At 38.1% G+C, this 16,362-nt stretch overlaps 1 protein-coding gene across 11 annotated transcripts in view; it reads left to right on the top strand.

Moving 5' to 3' along the window:
* Positions 1-16,362, top strand: part of AGAP1 (ArfGAP with GTPase domain, ankyrin repeat and PH domain 1) — a 694,641-nt gene that overhangs the window by 501,147 nt on the left and 177,132 nt on the right. For 10 of the 11 annotated variants that reach the window (XM_043505743.1, XM_043505746.1, XM_043505744.1 and 7 more), the window contains one exon: positions 6,405-6,566. The exons of the other annotated variant lie outside the window; for it this stretch is intronic. In XM_043505743.1, the coding sequence (XP_043361678.1) occupies positions 6,405-6,566 (162 nt within the window). The remainder of the gene's footprint in view (positions 1-6,404; positions 6,567-16,362) is intronic. 11 annotated transcript variants of the gene reach the window in all.

Raw genomic sequence — 16,362 nt, 5'->3', positions numbered from 1 at the left:
GAACACTGCAATGTCAATATAAGAATCAGCATGTTATATATATTCTTTGTAAAGTTTTGATCTTGTATCCCATCAAGGTTTAGAATGTGACTGGGCCTTTTTGTTCTAAATCTAGCTAAATTGCCAGAAAATGCTGACATTCAAAATACCACCTTTCTCCCCCACTCAGACACCCAATTCAGACTGATAGCAATATATTATTCAAGCAAAGGTATTCAATAATTGTTTTCCATCTTTCCATGATCTCACAAAAACATTCCATCTTTTCTTTCACATACCAGTTTTCTCCTTCTCAATCTCTGCTATGAAGTTTATTGCCCAGGTATTCATCAAAAATAACTGTCCATTTTATTAGACATGGAATGAGAGATAGTTAAAGGTTAAAAATGGGCTTACATAGCATCACGTTTCAGTCCAGCATGTTGGATGCCACTTGTAAGGTCTTTGAGATGCCTTTCAAGGAGTTTCCCAATGGGAAATCTAATTCTGCCTCTGAAAAATAATGCATTTTCAAAACCATTTACCCACTGTATTCTAAAGGTGCTAAAATAGATGCCACGGTGAACAGGAATGCAGGATCACTCTGTTGCGGTGAATATTTGTCACCTTGAATAGATGGTTTTGTTGAATAAAGCTAATTGGGAAGTTAAGATTAATGTAGATAGTTGAGAACAAGCCTAGAAAAATGCTGTAAACATTCTAAACAAGGCTTAAAACAAGTAAAATATAAAATATAATACATGTAAAAATCTTTATCCTCCTCAATAGTCCAAACTTAAAATTAAGGGAACCCAAAATGATATGTGGACTGGGAGAAGGTACCATTTTGTTGTGTGAGGACTTTAATAAGGTACAAATAGTTAGAGTTTAGAGTTTAATGCGATACAAAAGTGGTTTCTGAGATCAAGGAAGTGCAAGTAGTATTGTTTTTTTATAAAGCTATAAACTAGACATTATTTCATATATAAGAGAGGAGAATTTCTAATGTGCAACATCTAATGTCCCAAATTCAGCAGCTAGGAGGCATGATAATAGCACATGCTTCCACAGGTAGTATGGGCTATTTAAGCCATGGATATTAAATATCTTTGGTGTAATTATAGTCTATTCTTTGAGATGTGTGACCTCATATATCTCCTAGCTGTGGCCTGAAGACAAGACAGCACCATGGGCAGGTCAGAAAACCTTGGAGTGCCATGCTCGGAATGCAAGAGTCAACGACCAGGCCAGGGACCAATAAGCCTTACTGGAACATTAAATCAGAACAAGACAGCTGCTAAGACTGTTTGACACCATAGTGGGACCAGACAAGCAGCAACATTTGTTCTTGACCCACATCCGATCTGCATGCCTTCTGTGAGTTTGAGACTGTTTGTTTTCAGCTGGGCTACTGGCTCATCTGTACTAAACTTTGCTATGAAGAAAAGATCACAAAGGACTATGTTCACTAAGGGCCCCAATCCTGCCAACAGTTGTGCATTTTGGTGACTCTGTATCTGTGACTAGTCCCTTTGAAGCCAATGGGATTATTTGACTGAATAAAGTTACATGTACATGTATGCTTATAGGATCAGGGTCTGTCATAGCAACTGGGGGAAAAGGGAAAATTTCCAAAGAACTCCAGCTATGGGCAGGCTAGTTAAGCACTTTACTGTTTGTTTTGGTTTTGAAGAGGAAATTAAGTAGTCTCAGGAAGGCAGAAAAGTTTGTCAGGACAAATCCTTCACAACCCAAGACTGGGACACTGCGGGAGTAGGACGGTCTGGGGTCCCCATCTATCCACAAGCGTTTACAACTGGGTAGTAGCAGAAGTATCCGCATTAGCAGATTCACCCCATCTACTGGAAGAGTGGGTAGTTGTTCTCTGAATACAAATTATAAGTAATCAATTTCTGCTATTTTGCTTCTCCAAAGAGATTGAGATATGGTTCAATCTGAAGTGTCATATCTGTTTCTGTGACAGAAGTCTTTAAGTATAAAAACTCTAAAATCAATTCTGAGGGAGTACATTTAGTCCTTAAAAGAAATGTGCATTTTATAGATGTCTACTCACTAAGGCCAGAAAAAGATCATTGTGACCGTCTAGTTTGACCTACTACATAACACAGTCCATAGAATTTCACCAAGTTCTTGCATCAAGTCCATAACTTCTGGTTGAGCTAGAGCATATCTAATAGAGTGACTTTCTGTCTTGATCGAAAAGATGTAGTGATGTAGAATCCACCACATCCCTTGGTAAGTTGTTCCAATTGTTTATTATCCTTTCTGTTTAGAAAAAAAGATAGTGCCCTCTTACTAGTCTGAATTTGTCTAGCTTAAGCTTCTAACTATTAGATCTTGTGTTATGCCTTTGTCAGCTAGATTAAAGAGCCCTATACTATCATAAATCATTCTGTATAGGTATTTATGGTCTTCAAGTTAAGTTGCCCCTTAACTTTCTCTTGTATAAACTGAGCTTCTTTAGTGTCTCACTATAAAACAGGTTTTCCAGACCTCAGATCATTTTTGTAGCTCTTTCCGGAATCCTTACCAGTTTGTCAACATTCTTTTAAAAGTGTGGACACAGGATTGCTTAAAGGTCTCACTGATGCTGTAACCGGTGATAACATCTCCATACATCTACTCAGTATTCCCCTGCTTATACATCCAAGGATAGTATTTTCCATTTTAGCCATAAAAACATATTGGGAGCTCATGTTCAGCTGGCTATCCACAATGACCTTTATGTCCTTTTCAGAGTAGCAGCCGTGTTAGTCTGTATTCGCAAAAAGAAAAGGAGTACTTGTGGCACCTTAGAGACTAACAAATTTATTAGAGCATAAGCTTTCGTGAGCTACAGCTCACTTCATCGGATGAAGTGAGCTGTAGCTCACGAAAGCTTATGCTCTAATACATTTGTTAGTCTCTAAGGTGCCACAAGTATTCCTTTTCTTTATGTCCTTATCACTCACTGGTTTCCAAAATACAGCCCCTTTTCCAGTAAGTGTGACTGACTTCATAACCTCCTAGATATGACCTTTCATTTAGCTGTATTAGAACATCAGTGATCCCAGCTTATCGTGTGATCCAGATCGCTCTATAGAACTGATTTGTCCTTCTTATTTACTACTCCATTAATTTGTGTTATCTGCATACCTTACCAGCAATGATTTATATGTGATCACTGATAAAGTATGCAATAGCACTGGGGCTAGGACAGATTTCTGTGGGACCCCGTTAGAAACATAAAGCAATACAGCTTAGCCTTTCTACACCTCCCCCACATTTGCAAAATAATAGCACAATAATGTGATGATGAACTAAGTGATTCACAAATTAGTCGTGTCTGGTCTCTTTAGTATATGTGTCCCTGTGTGTCTGATCCGCATATGATAGGAGTCCGCTACAGCTCACAATCAAAGAGTTTGGCTTTTTCCTTCAAACTGTAAAGAATCATCTTTCAGCTCTGGAAGTTCCTGGTGTGTCAGCCAAAATGGAGTTGTCACAATAGTATTTTTTTTCTCATTAGCAACTTTTTGACTCACGTTTTTTTCCCAGGCTATAAAACCTGGAGGAAAAGTGTGCTGATATTGTATCAGAGGGAGCATCAGCTGGAGTGCAGAGAGATTCATTTGGAGAAAAAGTATTTATTTAATTAGAAAGAATGAAAAAAACTGTGTGTGTGCTCTATTTTAGTGAGACTTCAGTCAAGATGTGGGGTTCTAATCTGAATCTTCACATACGTGCTGTTTTGTGGGCAAGGTTTCATTGCTGACCTTCACATGTGTTCCGAATGCTTTCTTAGAAAACACTGACACAGTATGTTCACATACTAGCCATAATGCATTAAATGTGTGATCAGTGTAATAGATGCCAGTCTGATTATGGAGATCACGTGGGTGAAAGGATGACTTGGAAAAGGGGATTAGAGAGGAAGTCCAGTGGTAGAGATACTGGCCGGGACTCAGGAGAACCAGGTTCAAATATATGCTCTACCATAGGCTTCCTATGTGACTTTGAGCAAGATATTTAGTCTTTCTCTGCCTCAGTTCCCCATCTGTAAAATACCTCCTGGTTATGTTGAGGACAAATTTATTAAAGATTGTTGCATCTGAAGAAGTGAGGTTTTTACCCATGAAAGCTTATGCTCAAATAAATCTGTTAGTCTTTAAGGTGCCACAGGACTCCTTGTTGTTTTTGTGGATACAGACTAACACAGTTACCTCCTGATTAAAGATTGAGGTGCTCAGATCTTACAGTAATGGAGGTTATACAAGTACCATAGACAGATAGGTTTCAGAGTAGCAGCCATGTTAGTCTGTATTCACAAAAAGAAAAGGAGTACTTGTGGCACCTTAGAGACTAACAAATTTATTTAAGCATCAGCTTTCATGAGCTACAGCTCACTTCATCGGATAGACAGATGGCGTTTGGTCTCAGGGAAGCTATCTCACAAACTGTAATGAGCACAAAGTACTTCACAAAGCTCTACTTTCTTTCAAAACACTGCTGTTGGGAAAAGTCGTGATGATGGAACTGGGAGTCAGGAGATCTGGGTTTTATTTCCCACTCTGCTACAGTCTTCCTCCCTAAGCTTTGGTCATTTAACCTGTGGGAAAAGTGGGAAGTAATAGTAGATAATTTCCTCACAAGAGTGTTGAACCTTAATTCACCAAAGTTTCTGAACTCATCGGTGGTTGTCCAATTGAATGTACTATGGAAGTGCAAAATTTTCCTGTGAAAGTATCTTTAAAGTGTGTGTGTGTGTGTGTGTGTGTGTGCATAGAATAGAGAGAGTCTTTAATAGCAAAGGATGGCAAGATGCTTTATATACATTACTAATTGTGCACTGTGTGTAGGTTTAGATGACTTTGCTTCTAATTCAGCTCTGCTGGAAAGGCATTACTAGTTATTTTGTCTTTGGATGAAAATAGTAAATGCTTTAAATCTGTCTATAAAAATATTATTCTTAAAACCATTTAACCTTACTGTAGGATAGCCTTAACAATGGATTCACAATGTCCGCTGTGTTTTGGTAAAGTCTGCCATGAAGAGATTGCAGCTATTAGAACATTCTTACAAAAATCAAACAAACACTTTAAAATATTTAAATTTGTTTAAAAAGTAATTTCTAAATCAGTAATGTAGTATATGATTAAAAACTAAATGTCAGAGTGAAATTTCTAGTGCATGTCAAACACGAGAACAAAAAAGGTAGACTGAGACCACTGGAAGCCCAAGTTCATGGAGAGGGTTTTATTTATGTTTTGTCAACTAGAAAAGGAGTACCGGTGGCACCTTAGAGACTAACAAATTTATTAGAGCATAAGCTTTCGTGAGCTACAGCTCACTTCATCGGATGCATTCATAGGATCCACCTAATGCATCCGATGAAGTGAGCTGTAGCTCACGAAAGCTTATGCTCTAATAAATTTGTTAGTCTCTAAGGTGCCACCGGTACTCCTTTTCTTTTTGCGAATACAGACTAACACGGCTGCTACTCTGAAACCTGTGTTTTGTCAACTAGATCACTGTTCAGCTATTTTTAATGCTGTGAATCCCATTTCCTCCATTAAACTTTTTACTGAACTATTATCTGTCACAGCCCTTATGGATCATGAAAGCACTAAACGCATTGCTAATTAATATACAGTGTTTAAGGTTATTGTTCATATTATCTTTTAACAACCAATCAATTTAGGAATAAAAAGTTTGCTGTTGCTTAACAAGAAATGACTTTTTATAAGGAACAATATATTGGTGTTGCCTCCATGTTGGTGATAGTTAAAAGTCTGTGAAAGTTGGGTTTTATAGTTGATTTTATGCTACTAGTACCAGTTTATTTACTGGCACTGTAGATTTTTCAATTTTGGCTTTATTCAGCGGTGGGGATACTCAATTAAAATAATTGAATTAGGATAAGAGGGTTTGAAGTGTCTCCATTTGATGTAGTTAATACACGTTTTGTATATTAGAGTTATGTTTAGAGGGTCATGTTACATTTTCAGGACTTACTTTTTTAAGGGTACAATGGATGGTTTGCTTAATGCTTATTAATTTTTAAGGATTAGGGTTTTTTCCACGTGGCTTTTTTTGCACTAAGCCAACACTTCCCAAAGCCCACTAGACAGGTATGAAGGACTAGCTAGGGCAGTGCAGAGGGTATATAAACTAAGATGTTTAGGCTTTTAACAACATAAATCAGGGATGCACTGGGGGCTTGCAAGTATTTCCATTTTCTAGAAAAGGGTCCGGAGGGGACTCGGCCTCCAAAAGTTTAAAGAACACTGCATTCAGTGCTGCTGCTGTTCTCCACATTAATGAAATTAGTGCTGTCTCTGCTCTGTGGTACTGTATGATTTATTCTCCTTAATGTAAATCAGCATTATCTTGTACAGTAACTTGATTTGTTTGTTTGTTTTTAGGAAATGTGACTACTAGTACGTCTGTGTCCCAGATGGCAAGTGGGATCAGTCTAGTCTCCTTCAACAGTCGCCCCGATGGTATGCATCAACGCTCCTACTCAGTTTCCAGTGCTGACCAATGGAGTGAGGCGACAGTCATTGCAAACTCTGGCATCAGCAGTGGTAAGAGACAAGTTGGGGGTTTTTTGCTAGAGCTCTTCCTTGAGGACTGATGTCGCTCATCTGGGTACATTGTCCTAAGCAAAGCTGCAGCCATTTAAACAGAACAAAAAGGATGAGAAGGAGGGATAAGAACATAAATTAACAAAACATCTCTTCCTGTGGCATGGAAAGGCTAGGAGTGCTGTGGAAGCAGCAAACGTAACTGCACGAGGAAGGAGATGCCTTGTGTTGTCAACTACCCCATGCCTGAAATTTCACATAGGCCCAAAATTATTAAAAGCATAGCAAAGCCAGGGTTGCTTTCTAAGTGCATAGCTTCTAAGACATCTTCACTGCATCTGTGTATGGAGGTATACAGTTCTTATTCCCTTTGTTTGTGGTCTTAAGTGTTGAACTATTTATTATTTTATTTTTATTGTTGTAATTGGTTAGCTGTAGGCAGAGCCAGCCTTTGGAATGTGTGAATCCTGCAGCCACTTTCTCCATAATCTCAATTGGAGGAATTTGTAAATGTCAGGACTACTCTATTTACTTTTTTAAAGATGTTTCTACCTCTCTGTTGTGAAGAGAGCCTTGAAAATGCTGACCAATCACAAGGGCTGCAAGTTTGTCATAGTGATTTGTCCAACAAAATCATAAGGTATATTCATGATTTTCATATAGCCACTTAAGGATAGTCTGTGGGGCCAACAAATCAGTTGTCATTGATATCTTGATTTCTGAAAAGATCCCAGACCAATTTGATGTTGCGTCAAAGGTGTTGCCTGAGCTGCTACAAGCTCCCTACAAACTTGTAGCAAACAGTTTGCAGTTGAGCTTGTTCCTCTACTAAACATACATTGTGGGCTTTGTCCTCAAGGGGGAATGTCTGAATAGCATGAAAGGTGCTGTGGTCCAGTGGAGCAAGGGAGTCCTTTATTCCAATCTTAGGTCTAACACATAATTTGTCTGTGACCTTGGTCAAGTCACTTCCTGCCTTATTAGTCCCATTTGTAAAATGGGGCTATACTACTTACGTCATGGTGAGTTGTGAAGATTCCATTAATGTTAGTAAAGCACTATGCAAGTGTTAAATTTGTAGTATTTCAAAGAGAGGCCAGGGGAAGCACCATGGAGAGCCCATGAAAGTAATGGTGGAAGTAATGGAATGGAGAAATAAGAACGTGGAAAGCAAAGGGAACCTTCAACAGAGTAAATGGAGAAAGGGTATGGACAACACAGGATGAAGTGACTATGAAAGAGAATTAGAGAAAAAGAAACTGCTGCTTTTGAGGCTATTCCTTAAAATAGTGACAATTGTAAGGATCTCAAAAGGACACATTTTGTGGCACGTGTGCTCACGAACACAGCTGTTGCTGTTTTGGGTGTATCTGCTGATCTTAGCTTTTGTCTCTTACTTGGGCAAGCCCTACAGCACTCATGAGTGTGTTATCTATGCTGGTATAAAAAAGAAGCCTTCCCTTTCTCCTACACCCAATTACATTTTATACTTCTTATAGTAAGGACATCTAATTCTGTTTTATGACTTGGCAATCATATGTAATTACTTCTGGATCATAAGAGACAACAGCCAGGGTCAGCTGTGCTACATTTACTCAAAGGACACAGGAAGACTGAGAAGTAAATAATGATAGAAAAATGGTATTTGCATCATTTCCTGCTTTGCTTTTACATTTTGAAAATACTGGGAGAACTTCTTTTAACTAGGTCAGTGCTTAGTGGATAGTCTTAGACAAACAAATGTCAACATAAACATTAACTATTGTGATTGATAAAATTACTTCAAAAACTCAAACATGATTCATCTCCATCAGTGTATCCTCTTTCACTTAGATCGCAGAATTTATCCTTTATGCTGACAGTTGACACATGAAAAACCCTTTTTAATTTCATCTTTTTTGCCCCAATAAAAGGTTTTGAATTTTAGAATCATAAAAAGATAATGCTGTGAAAGCAGCAGGGATAGGGAGAAGCTAAGCATCTTTTGGAATTCAAATGCCAGTGTACTGGAGAATATGCCTGCTTATTGTCACATGGTTTTATTGTAGACAAAATAACATATTGGGATTCAATTTTTCTCTGAACCTTTTTTCACATGAAATTAATACTTTGTGTGGCTCCAGAGAACTTTTCAAAGTCTTCCTATCCGGACCGTTGGTTTCCTGGGGCTTCTGTCTTTTAAGCAGCTGTGAACATCTCCTAATTAGATAAATTACTTTGTAGTGGGCAGAGCCACAAAACAGGAGGTGCTGGTTAAATTAAAGGGGAAAAAATAGAAAAATCCATTCTCTGAAATGGAATGCCCCACTGCTTTATGACTATTACTGTTGTAAGGTTTTACATTTAAGTACCTGAGGTTTAAAATTAAATGTCTAATATAATTTGGCACTGGTAACAGGAAGCCTGTGACTGCCCTTAGAGAAAAATCTAGACAGCTTAGTTCAATGTTTCAAATTGCTGTCTGCTTGAGAGTGAGCAAATCATAGATTTGGATCGCTATTTAGCTAAATACTACATGCTGTTTAACATAATTTTAAATGCAGTAACGTGTTCGTCTTTAAGTTTTTGAATTTAAAAAGACTGTTCCAGGACTACATGAAAAATTAATTTTTTTACCTTTTTTCTTACTCTTGTAAGTGTTTGACAGAAGTAATTTTAGCAGCAAGAGAATAAAAATGGGGGGCAGTAAATTCCCTGTCTGGGAACCTCTTGTATAGATTCTTTATGGACCTAGAATTGATCTACATGTCAGATCCTGATGTAGCTTAAACTGTTTATCACCCTAATGGCAGAAGTAAGACCATGAACATCAACTTATAATCCTCTGTGAAAGAAATTGGTGTTTGCAGTCAATGAAGGAGCATCTTAGGTTTACTGATAGATTTAGAACAATTACCTCTGCAACAACTATTGGCTGATGGGTTTTTTTGAATCTGATTGGAAGCCTGAGATTTTTTTTCTTTGATTAATCCCTTTCTTGATGGATAATTTTCTTTAGAGGTGTAATCTGTGGCTTCACACTCCTGGGGATAGGAGGGTCATATAATCTCTGGGGAGCTATTCCTAACTTGCTTAGTTGTTAAATTTTACTTCAAGTCAAGATCCTTTGTGTGTGCTTCACACATGCTTTTAGTGGAGTAAATACTGCCTCTGTTCATCTAGCCATCAGTTACATTTTTTTTTCTTGGCACAGGAAGGAAGTACACACCCACTTTTGCATTTTCTTCTGCAAATTCAGTTCTAGTTTTCTCTTGCTTAGTATTTAGACTTCAGAGTTCTTATTTGTATTTTATTTTTTTATATTGTAAAAAATGGAAATAGCTCTATTTCGCTGGGCCTATGAATTTTTGGTTAATCATTGGCTGTTACTCGAATTATGAAGTATCTCAAGCTTGCGTAGGAAATCCAGTCTTCCAGAGGAAAATATCAGTTGATATTACTAGCACTTTATAGAATCACTGGTGAATACTGATCACGTCTGTTCTCCATTACATACAAATTATAGATCTTAACAGAGCTCAAGAGAGAGAAATTCCGTGATCTTAATAGGACGATCTCTCTTGATAAAAGGTGACCATAGCCAATTTTTTGAGATCAGGAAACTAAGTTCTCCAGACCTCATTAACAAAAGGTTGAACATTCTTTTCCATCTCAAGATATGCAATGCAGCTCATTCATTCTCTCTTCTGAGAAGTTCATTCATCCTCTCTTCTGAGAAGTTAGGATTTAAGGTTTGATTTGTTGGAATGTGTCCCAAAAATAGTATATTAGATACTCTTTCCGTTTCAAGCACAACAAATGTTTATATATAATAATAATAGTAATAATACCTAGCTCTTGCATAAGTTCTAGTGCCTCAAACTAGATTAATTCACATGCAGCCGGGTATTTGTACTCTGCTTTTATGGAGCATCACGTACATTTCTAGTATAAATGATTACTGTATTGTCACATGCCATGTTCTTGAATGCCTTCTGCATATATTTTATCTCTGAAAGATGGTTTATTGTGTTTACAGTGTCATCTCTTCAATAACTTGTAGAAAGCACAACACCTAGTTTCTATTCAATCTCCAGCAGTTTGGTGTTATCAGGGTTTATCAACCTCAAATTAAGATCCTGCTGTGCCAGGGGATATAAGTGGTATTTTGAGCTTCTACATTCATGCAAGCATTACCCAGGTTACTTTTCTGATGGCAATCACTTTGTCTCATACAATTAGTGAGTTATGGGCTCTGAAGACCTATGGTACATTTGAAGAGAGAGGTTTGGCTTTGTGTGCACACTCAGGAAAATTCTTCTGGCAGTAGTTTCAAAACTCAATTTGAAGGTGAACTGGAAAGATTTTAATTTTAAAGAATCATTTATAATCCCAAATCAATAACAAAGTTCGAGTAAGGTAGACTCTATTGTATTTTTAATACATTCACAAAGCTTGTCAAAATTAGTTCCTCTGTCACTTATCTGCTAAGCCCTGCATACAAGATTTGGTACTTTTCCTATAATAGTTAGTATCATCACAAAACCCTCTAAAATAATGCTGGGATTTCTGTTTCAGGTAGTAATCTCATCAACAGTTTCAGAACATGTATAGAATCCTGAACTCAAGTAGTAAACAGAGGAGGAATGGATTTTCAAATCTTTTCTTTTAAAATGCAAATGTGGGGTTTTTTTACTTTGTTGAAACACACAGGTCAGGTTACTGCTTTCTGGTTTTCAAATTAAATGTTTACATTTTGCTTTCAAACAAGTATTGCAGTGCCACTATTTTCTAATTCCTTCTAGCTTTCAACTTAGGGGAGCTTTGTTCTGCAAATTAGTTGCATCAATAAAGTCTTTTTGAAAAGTGGGGAATGCCATTAGAGAATTAATCCACCATTTTTTATTTTTCTGTAAGAGTGGAACATAAAGTAAGCCTCTGTCCAAAAGAACCCTTTCTGATAACCTATCAGTGTGCATCTGTCACTGTTGTACCATAGTAGCAACATTGAAATTTGAAAGGGCATGTCACAACTCAATCGATCATGTTGCAGCATCAACAAGACAGGCTTTGGTTAGTCCCACCAGATGAGATCTGCAAGGCTGTAATATGGTATTTTGGCCATACATTTTCCAATCATCATTACAATATTTTGCTGTGGTAACAAAAACAAAACAACAACAACAAAGATTTAAGGTTTGGGCTGTTACCCAGCTGAGTGCCCATATCTTCCCTATTTCTTAATGTGCTTTTTATCTGCTATCAGATAGGTTGTTAATCATCATATAAAGAATGATCTAAACAAAATGCTTAGCTGCTGCTTAAAAGGGATAAGTCTTGATTAAGGCCTTAGTCAAAGAAGTTTACCTATATATGACACTTCTGAAGAAAGATTTTCTTCCTCCTCTATTCATCTAATAGCAGATGAGTGGTGGCTGGTTATATTACCATGCAGTATTTATCTTTCCATCAGAAAGAAATCTCTCTTGGTTTTCCAGCAATATAAATCCTACAGCCAATTTTCTTTCTCTTTAGAGAAATGAGATGGTTTTAAGTAGAGTTCTGTGCATGTAGTGGTGTTCTCCCATTTAACAGTTGGTTAGCGCTCTGGAGTTTACTGTAGTGTCCATTATTTTTAACTTATAAAATTCACTGCATATCATTGCATATACAAATATAAAAATAATTTTAAATTGTTGTTTATCTTAAACAAAAAGGAAAGAAACAGTATGCAAAGAAAAAATCTCTACATACAAACTCCCTTCTCACTACAAAGCAAACCACTCCCTGCAGAAAATCAGTGAGTCAGAATAGCAGGGGAAACAAATTCCACAATCAAGATCCCTCTACTAAGAACATCATGAAGCCATAGGCTAAATTTTCCAATTTGACTAGTGAGATACCATCAAGGAACTTTATAATTACAGGACAGGTGTTCAGCACATTCTGAAAACCAGCTCCCTCACTGTATTTGAATACGGACACATCAAAATTGGGGCACCCAGATTCACTAGTTTCTCTTGGAAAATTGTATCTCTCATGATCCAGCCAACTACAACTTATGTGGCATGCACGGAACACAGGCTAATCTCTTGGGTATCTAAAACTCACCTTCACCCATATGTGAAAATTATTAGGAAGCCAGTTCAGTTTTTGTGGATGTGACATCTTCTCTATAGCTAATAGTGCCTAACTGGGAAACAGCTACATTCTGTATTACTTCTAGATTCAGAATGCTCTTAAAATTTAGCCCCAAGTAAAAACCATTGCAATTCTCCAACCTGCAGCTATCCAAAATAAGGATAGAGATGTCAAAATCCAGCCTTAAGGGGGATAATTGCAGAGGTGCAGATAAAAAAGATGCTTTTGGTCTCTCACATCACTGGGATTCCCAGAACAAATTGTGAATTACTTAATTAAAAAGCGGCACCTTCCTGATCACAAAACAGAGGACAGGAACTATCCTTACTATATGTTCAAGATCTTTCCCCCAACCCCTAGTCATCATCACCAACTTGTGCAGATTAGCCTTCAGCCAGTTTGCTCTCGTCCAGATTGCATTTCTCACCAGGCATTATACCATCTATTTAGGTGTTATGTAGGGTCCTCATCACCATAGTATCAGAGTACCTTGCTAAAGTATAGACTCTTACTTCTGTGTTCTTATGGGAGTGACATGCAGCAGCTCATATCATTTGCATATTCATGGTCTTGACTATACATCATGTCATACTTTCCCTTAGCAGCATCACATATGTGTTAAACTGAAGGGGGCCACAGAATAGAGTCCATAAAAGATGTCAAAAAACAATCTGTAGAACTGTTTGAGAGAGAAAAAACAAGACTGGTTCAGAACTAAAACTTACTTAGAATCAAAAGCTGCTAACACGTACAAAGAAAAGTCATCATGGATACCAGATCATTGTCCACTAGCATGAGATCACCAACCAACATGGCCAGTGCGGTCTGTATCATGCCTAGGCCTAAAAATAGATTGAGATAAATGAAGGAAATGTGAGAGCTCCAAAGTTCACTGCAGTTACCTGATTATAATTTTCTCATGATCTGTCTGGATAAGGAAAAATTAGTTAATGGCAGCAACACATGGTGGTTCCTTGGGTAAGTCCCTGATGTCTTAAATTAAGTGTAGCAAAGTAGCCTATCTCTCTATAGGAAGAGAGTTAATCTCAGCCTTCAGGAAATCCAGTGCTTCCCAGTTGCTTTTCACAAGCCCTGAAGACCATTGATCCAATTGGTAGGTTGTATGCTAAGCTCCCTGAGTAATACTAGAATCTCATTGAGGAGTTTCTGCCAGCTTCACTTAGTGTAAATGCTATATTTGTGCTCTCCACACATGGAAAAGGCCCGGGCTGGGACTGTCAAATCCTGGAAATAAATGCATATCTAAACAGATGGTGTCAGTGAAAACGCTTTGGCTTTTGATGATGAGTTGATGTTCCAGGAAAGAGGATTACTGTTTTGGGGGGGGCTCCATCTATCAAATACTGGGAAGAGTATCTTTGGACATCGTCTGGCTAACCTTATAGGGAGAGGTTTAAACTAAGTCTTATGGGGGGTGGTGACAAAAATCCGGCCAATGCACATCTAGGCTTCAGTAATGAAGACAAGGAAAAGGGGCAAATTTCTGGACAAGGACTTGAAACCACCATTGCGTTAAAAAGGCAAGAAGAAAAGCAACAGGGTAGTCTGCAAAATATCTTCAGTGCCTGTATACAAATGCAAGAAGTATGGGGAACAAGCAGGAAGAACTGGAAGTCATAAAATATGAAGAAAATTGTGACTTAATTGGCATTCCAGAGACTTGGTGGCACATCTCCCATGATTGGAGTACCAGCATTGAGAGAGAGAGCTTGTTCCAGAAGGATAGGTATGAGAAAAAAGGAGGCAGCATTGCACTATACGAGGCGGCATTGTACTTGCTCAGAGGTCCAAGAGGAAGTGAGCGACAGACCTACTGAGATTCTTTGGGCCAGGGTAAAAAGGGGAAAGAATAGTAGTGATATTATGGTGGGGGTCTATTATAGACCACCCAGTCAGGAAGAGGAAGTGGAGGAGTCATTCTACAAGTAGGTAACAAGATTAACTAACAAACATGAGCTAGTATTAATAGGGGATTTTAACTTCCCTGATCTCTGTTGGAAGACTATTACAGCAAAACGTAATACATCCGGCAAGTTCTTAGCATGTGTAGGGGACAGCTTTCTGATTCAGAAAATTAAGAAAACAACTAGGGGGACATCCATTCTACATCTGGTTTTGATGAACCAGGATGAATTAATTGCAAACGTGAAGGTCGACGGAAACTTGGAAGTGATCATGATCTGATGGAATTCACGATCCCATGGAAAGGAGGACATGACAACAGCAAAACAAGGACACTGGAAATCAAAAAGGCAGATCTCAGCCAACGCAGAGAGACAGTAGGCAAGGTCCCATAGAAACACTAATTAGGAAGAAAAGGTGTCGAAGGGGGCTGGCAGTTCCTAAAAGATGTAATACTAGAGGCTCAACATCAAGCTATTCAATGCAGAGGAAAGATAAGATGACCCATGGGAGGCCAGTTTAGCTGTGCAAGGGTTTTTTTTTTTCAGCAATCTAAAACCAAAAGGGATACATCTAGGGAATTGAAAGTGGGGCATGTCATCAAAGTAGTAAATATGGGAATAGTGCAAGTGTGTAGGGATAAAATAAGGAAAGCTAACGAAAAGAATGAGTTGGATCTGGCAAGAAATGTTGGAGACAACAAGAAAACGTTCTTCAAATGTGTCAGACAAAAAAAGAAAAATCAGGCATGGTATGGATCCTCCGCTCAATGGAGAAGGTGAACCAGGAACGAAGATGATAGGAAGGGTCAATACCTACTTTGCTTCTGTCTTCTCACAAAAAATAAAATGTGACCAGATGACTAGTTACCATAGACAATAAAGAGGAAGGGATTCAGATCGGGATAAGTAGAGAACACGTCAGAGATCTTCTGACCAATTTGAATTCATTCAAATCAGCGGGGCCTGATGTTGTTCATCCCAGAGAATTGAAGGAATCAGCTGAAGTGGAGCCACTGGCAATAATATTTGGCAAGCTCATGGATGACAGGAAAGGTCCCGGAAGACTGGAGAAGGGCTAATGTAGTGCCCCGCTTTAAAAACAGGAAAAAGGAGGAACCGGGAAATTACAGACCGGTCAGCCTGACTTTGATACCTGGGAAGCTACTAGAACAATGTATAAAACATTCAATTTGCAAATATCTGGATGGGGTAATCACTATCAGCAAGCATGGATTTACTAAAAACAAATCATGCCAAACCAGCTTGCTTTTCTTCTTTGACAGGGTAACTGGTTTGGTGGATAGGGGGAATGTGGTGAACATAATATACCTGGACTTCAGCCAGTCTTTTGACACAGTCCCACACGGCATTCTGATAAATAAACTGGAGAAATGTGGGCTCAACAGCAGATACATAATTGGTTAAACAAGTGCAAACAAAGAGTGTGGAATAAATGGAATTATGTCAGATTAGAGGGAGGTCTCAAGTGGGGTTTCACAGGGATCTTTTCTGGGTCTGGTGTTGGTTAACATCTTTATTAATGACCTCGATGTAGGAATGGAGAGTATATTGATCAAATTTTCAGATGAGACAAAGCTGTGCGGGGGTTGCAAGCATTTTGAAGTATAGAGCTAAATTTCAGAGGGATCTTGATAAATTGGAATACTGGGTTATAGACAACAAAATGAAATTCAACAATGACAAATGTAAGGTGCTACACTTAGGGAAGAAAAATCAAATGCATAAATACA

Source organism: Dermochelys coriacea, chromosome 11 (genome assembly GCF_009764565.3).
Source record: "Dermochelys coriacea isolate rDerCor1 chromosome 11, rDerCor1.pri.v4, whole genome shotgun sequence".
Taxonomy (NCBI): Eukaryota; Metazoa; Chordata; order Testudines; family Dermochelyidae; genus Dermochelys; species Dermochelys coriacea.
The sequence above is the reverse complement of the archived record's forward strand: the minus strand, read 5'-3'. Positions and strand labels throughout refer to the sequence as shown.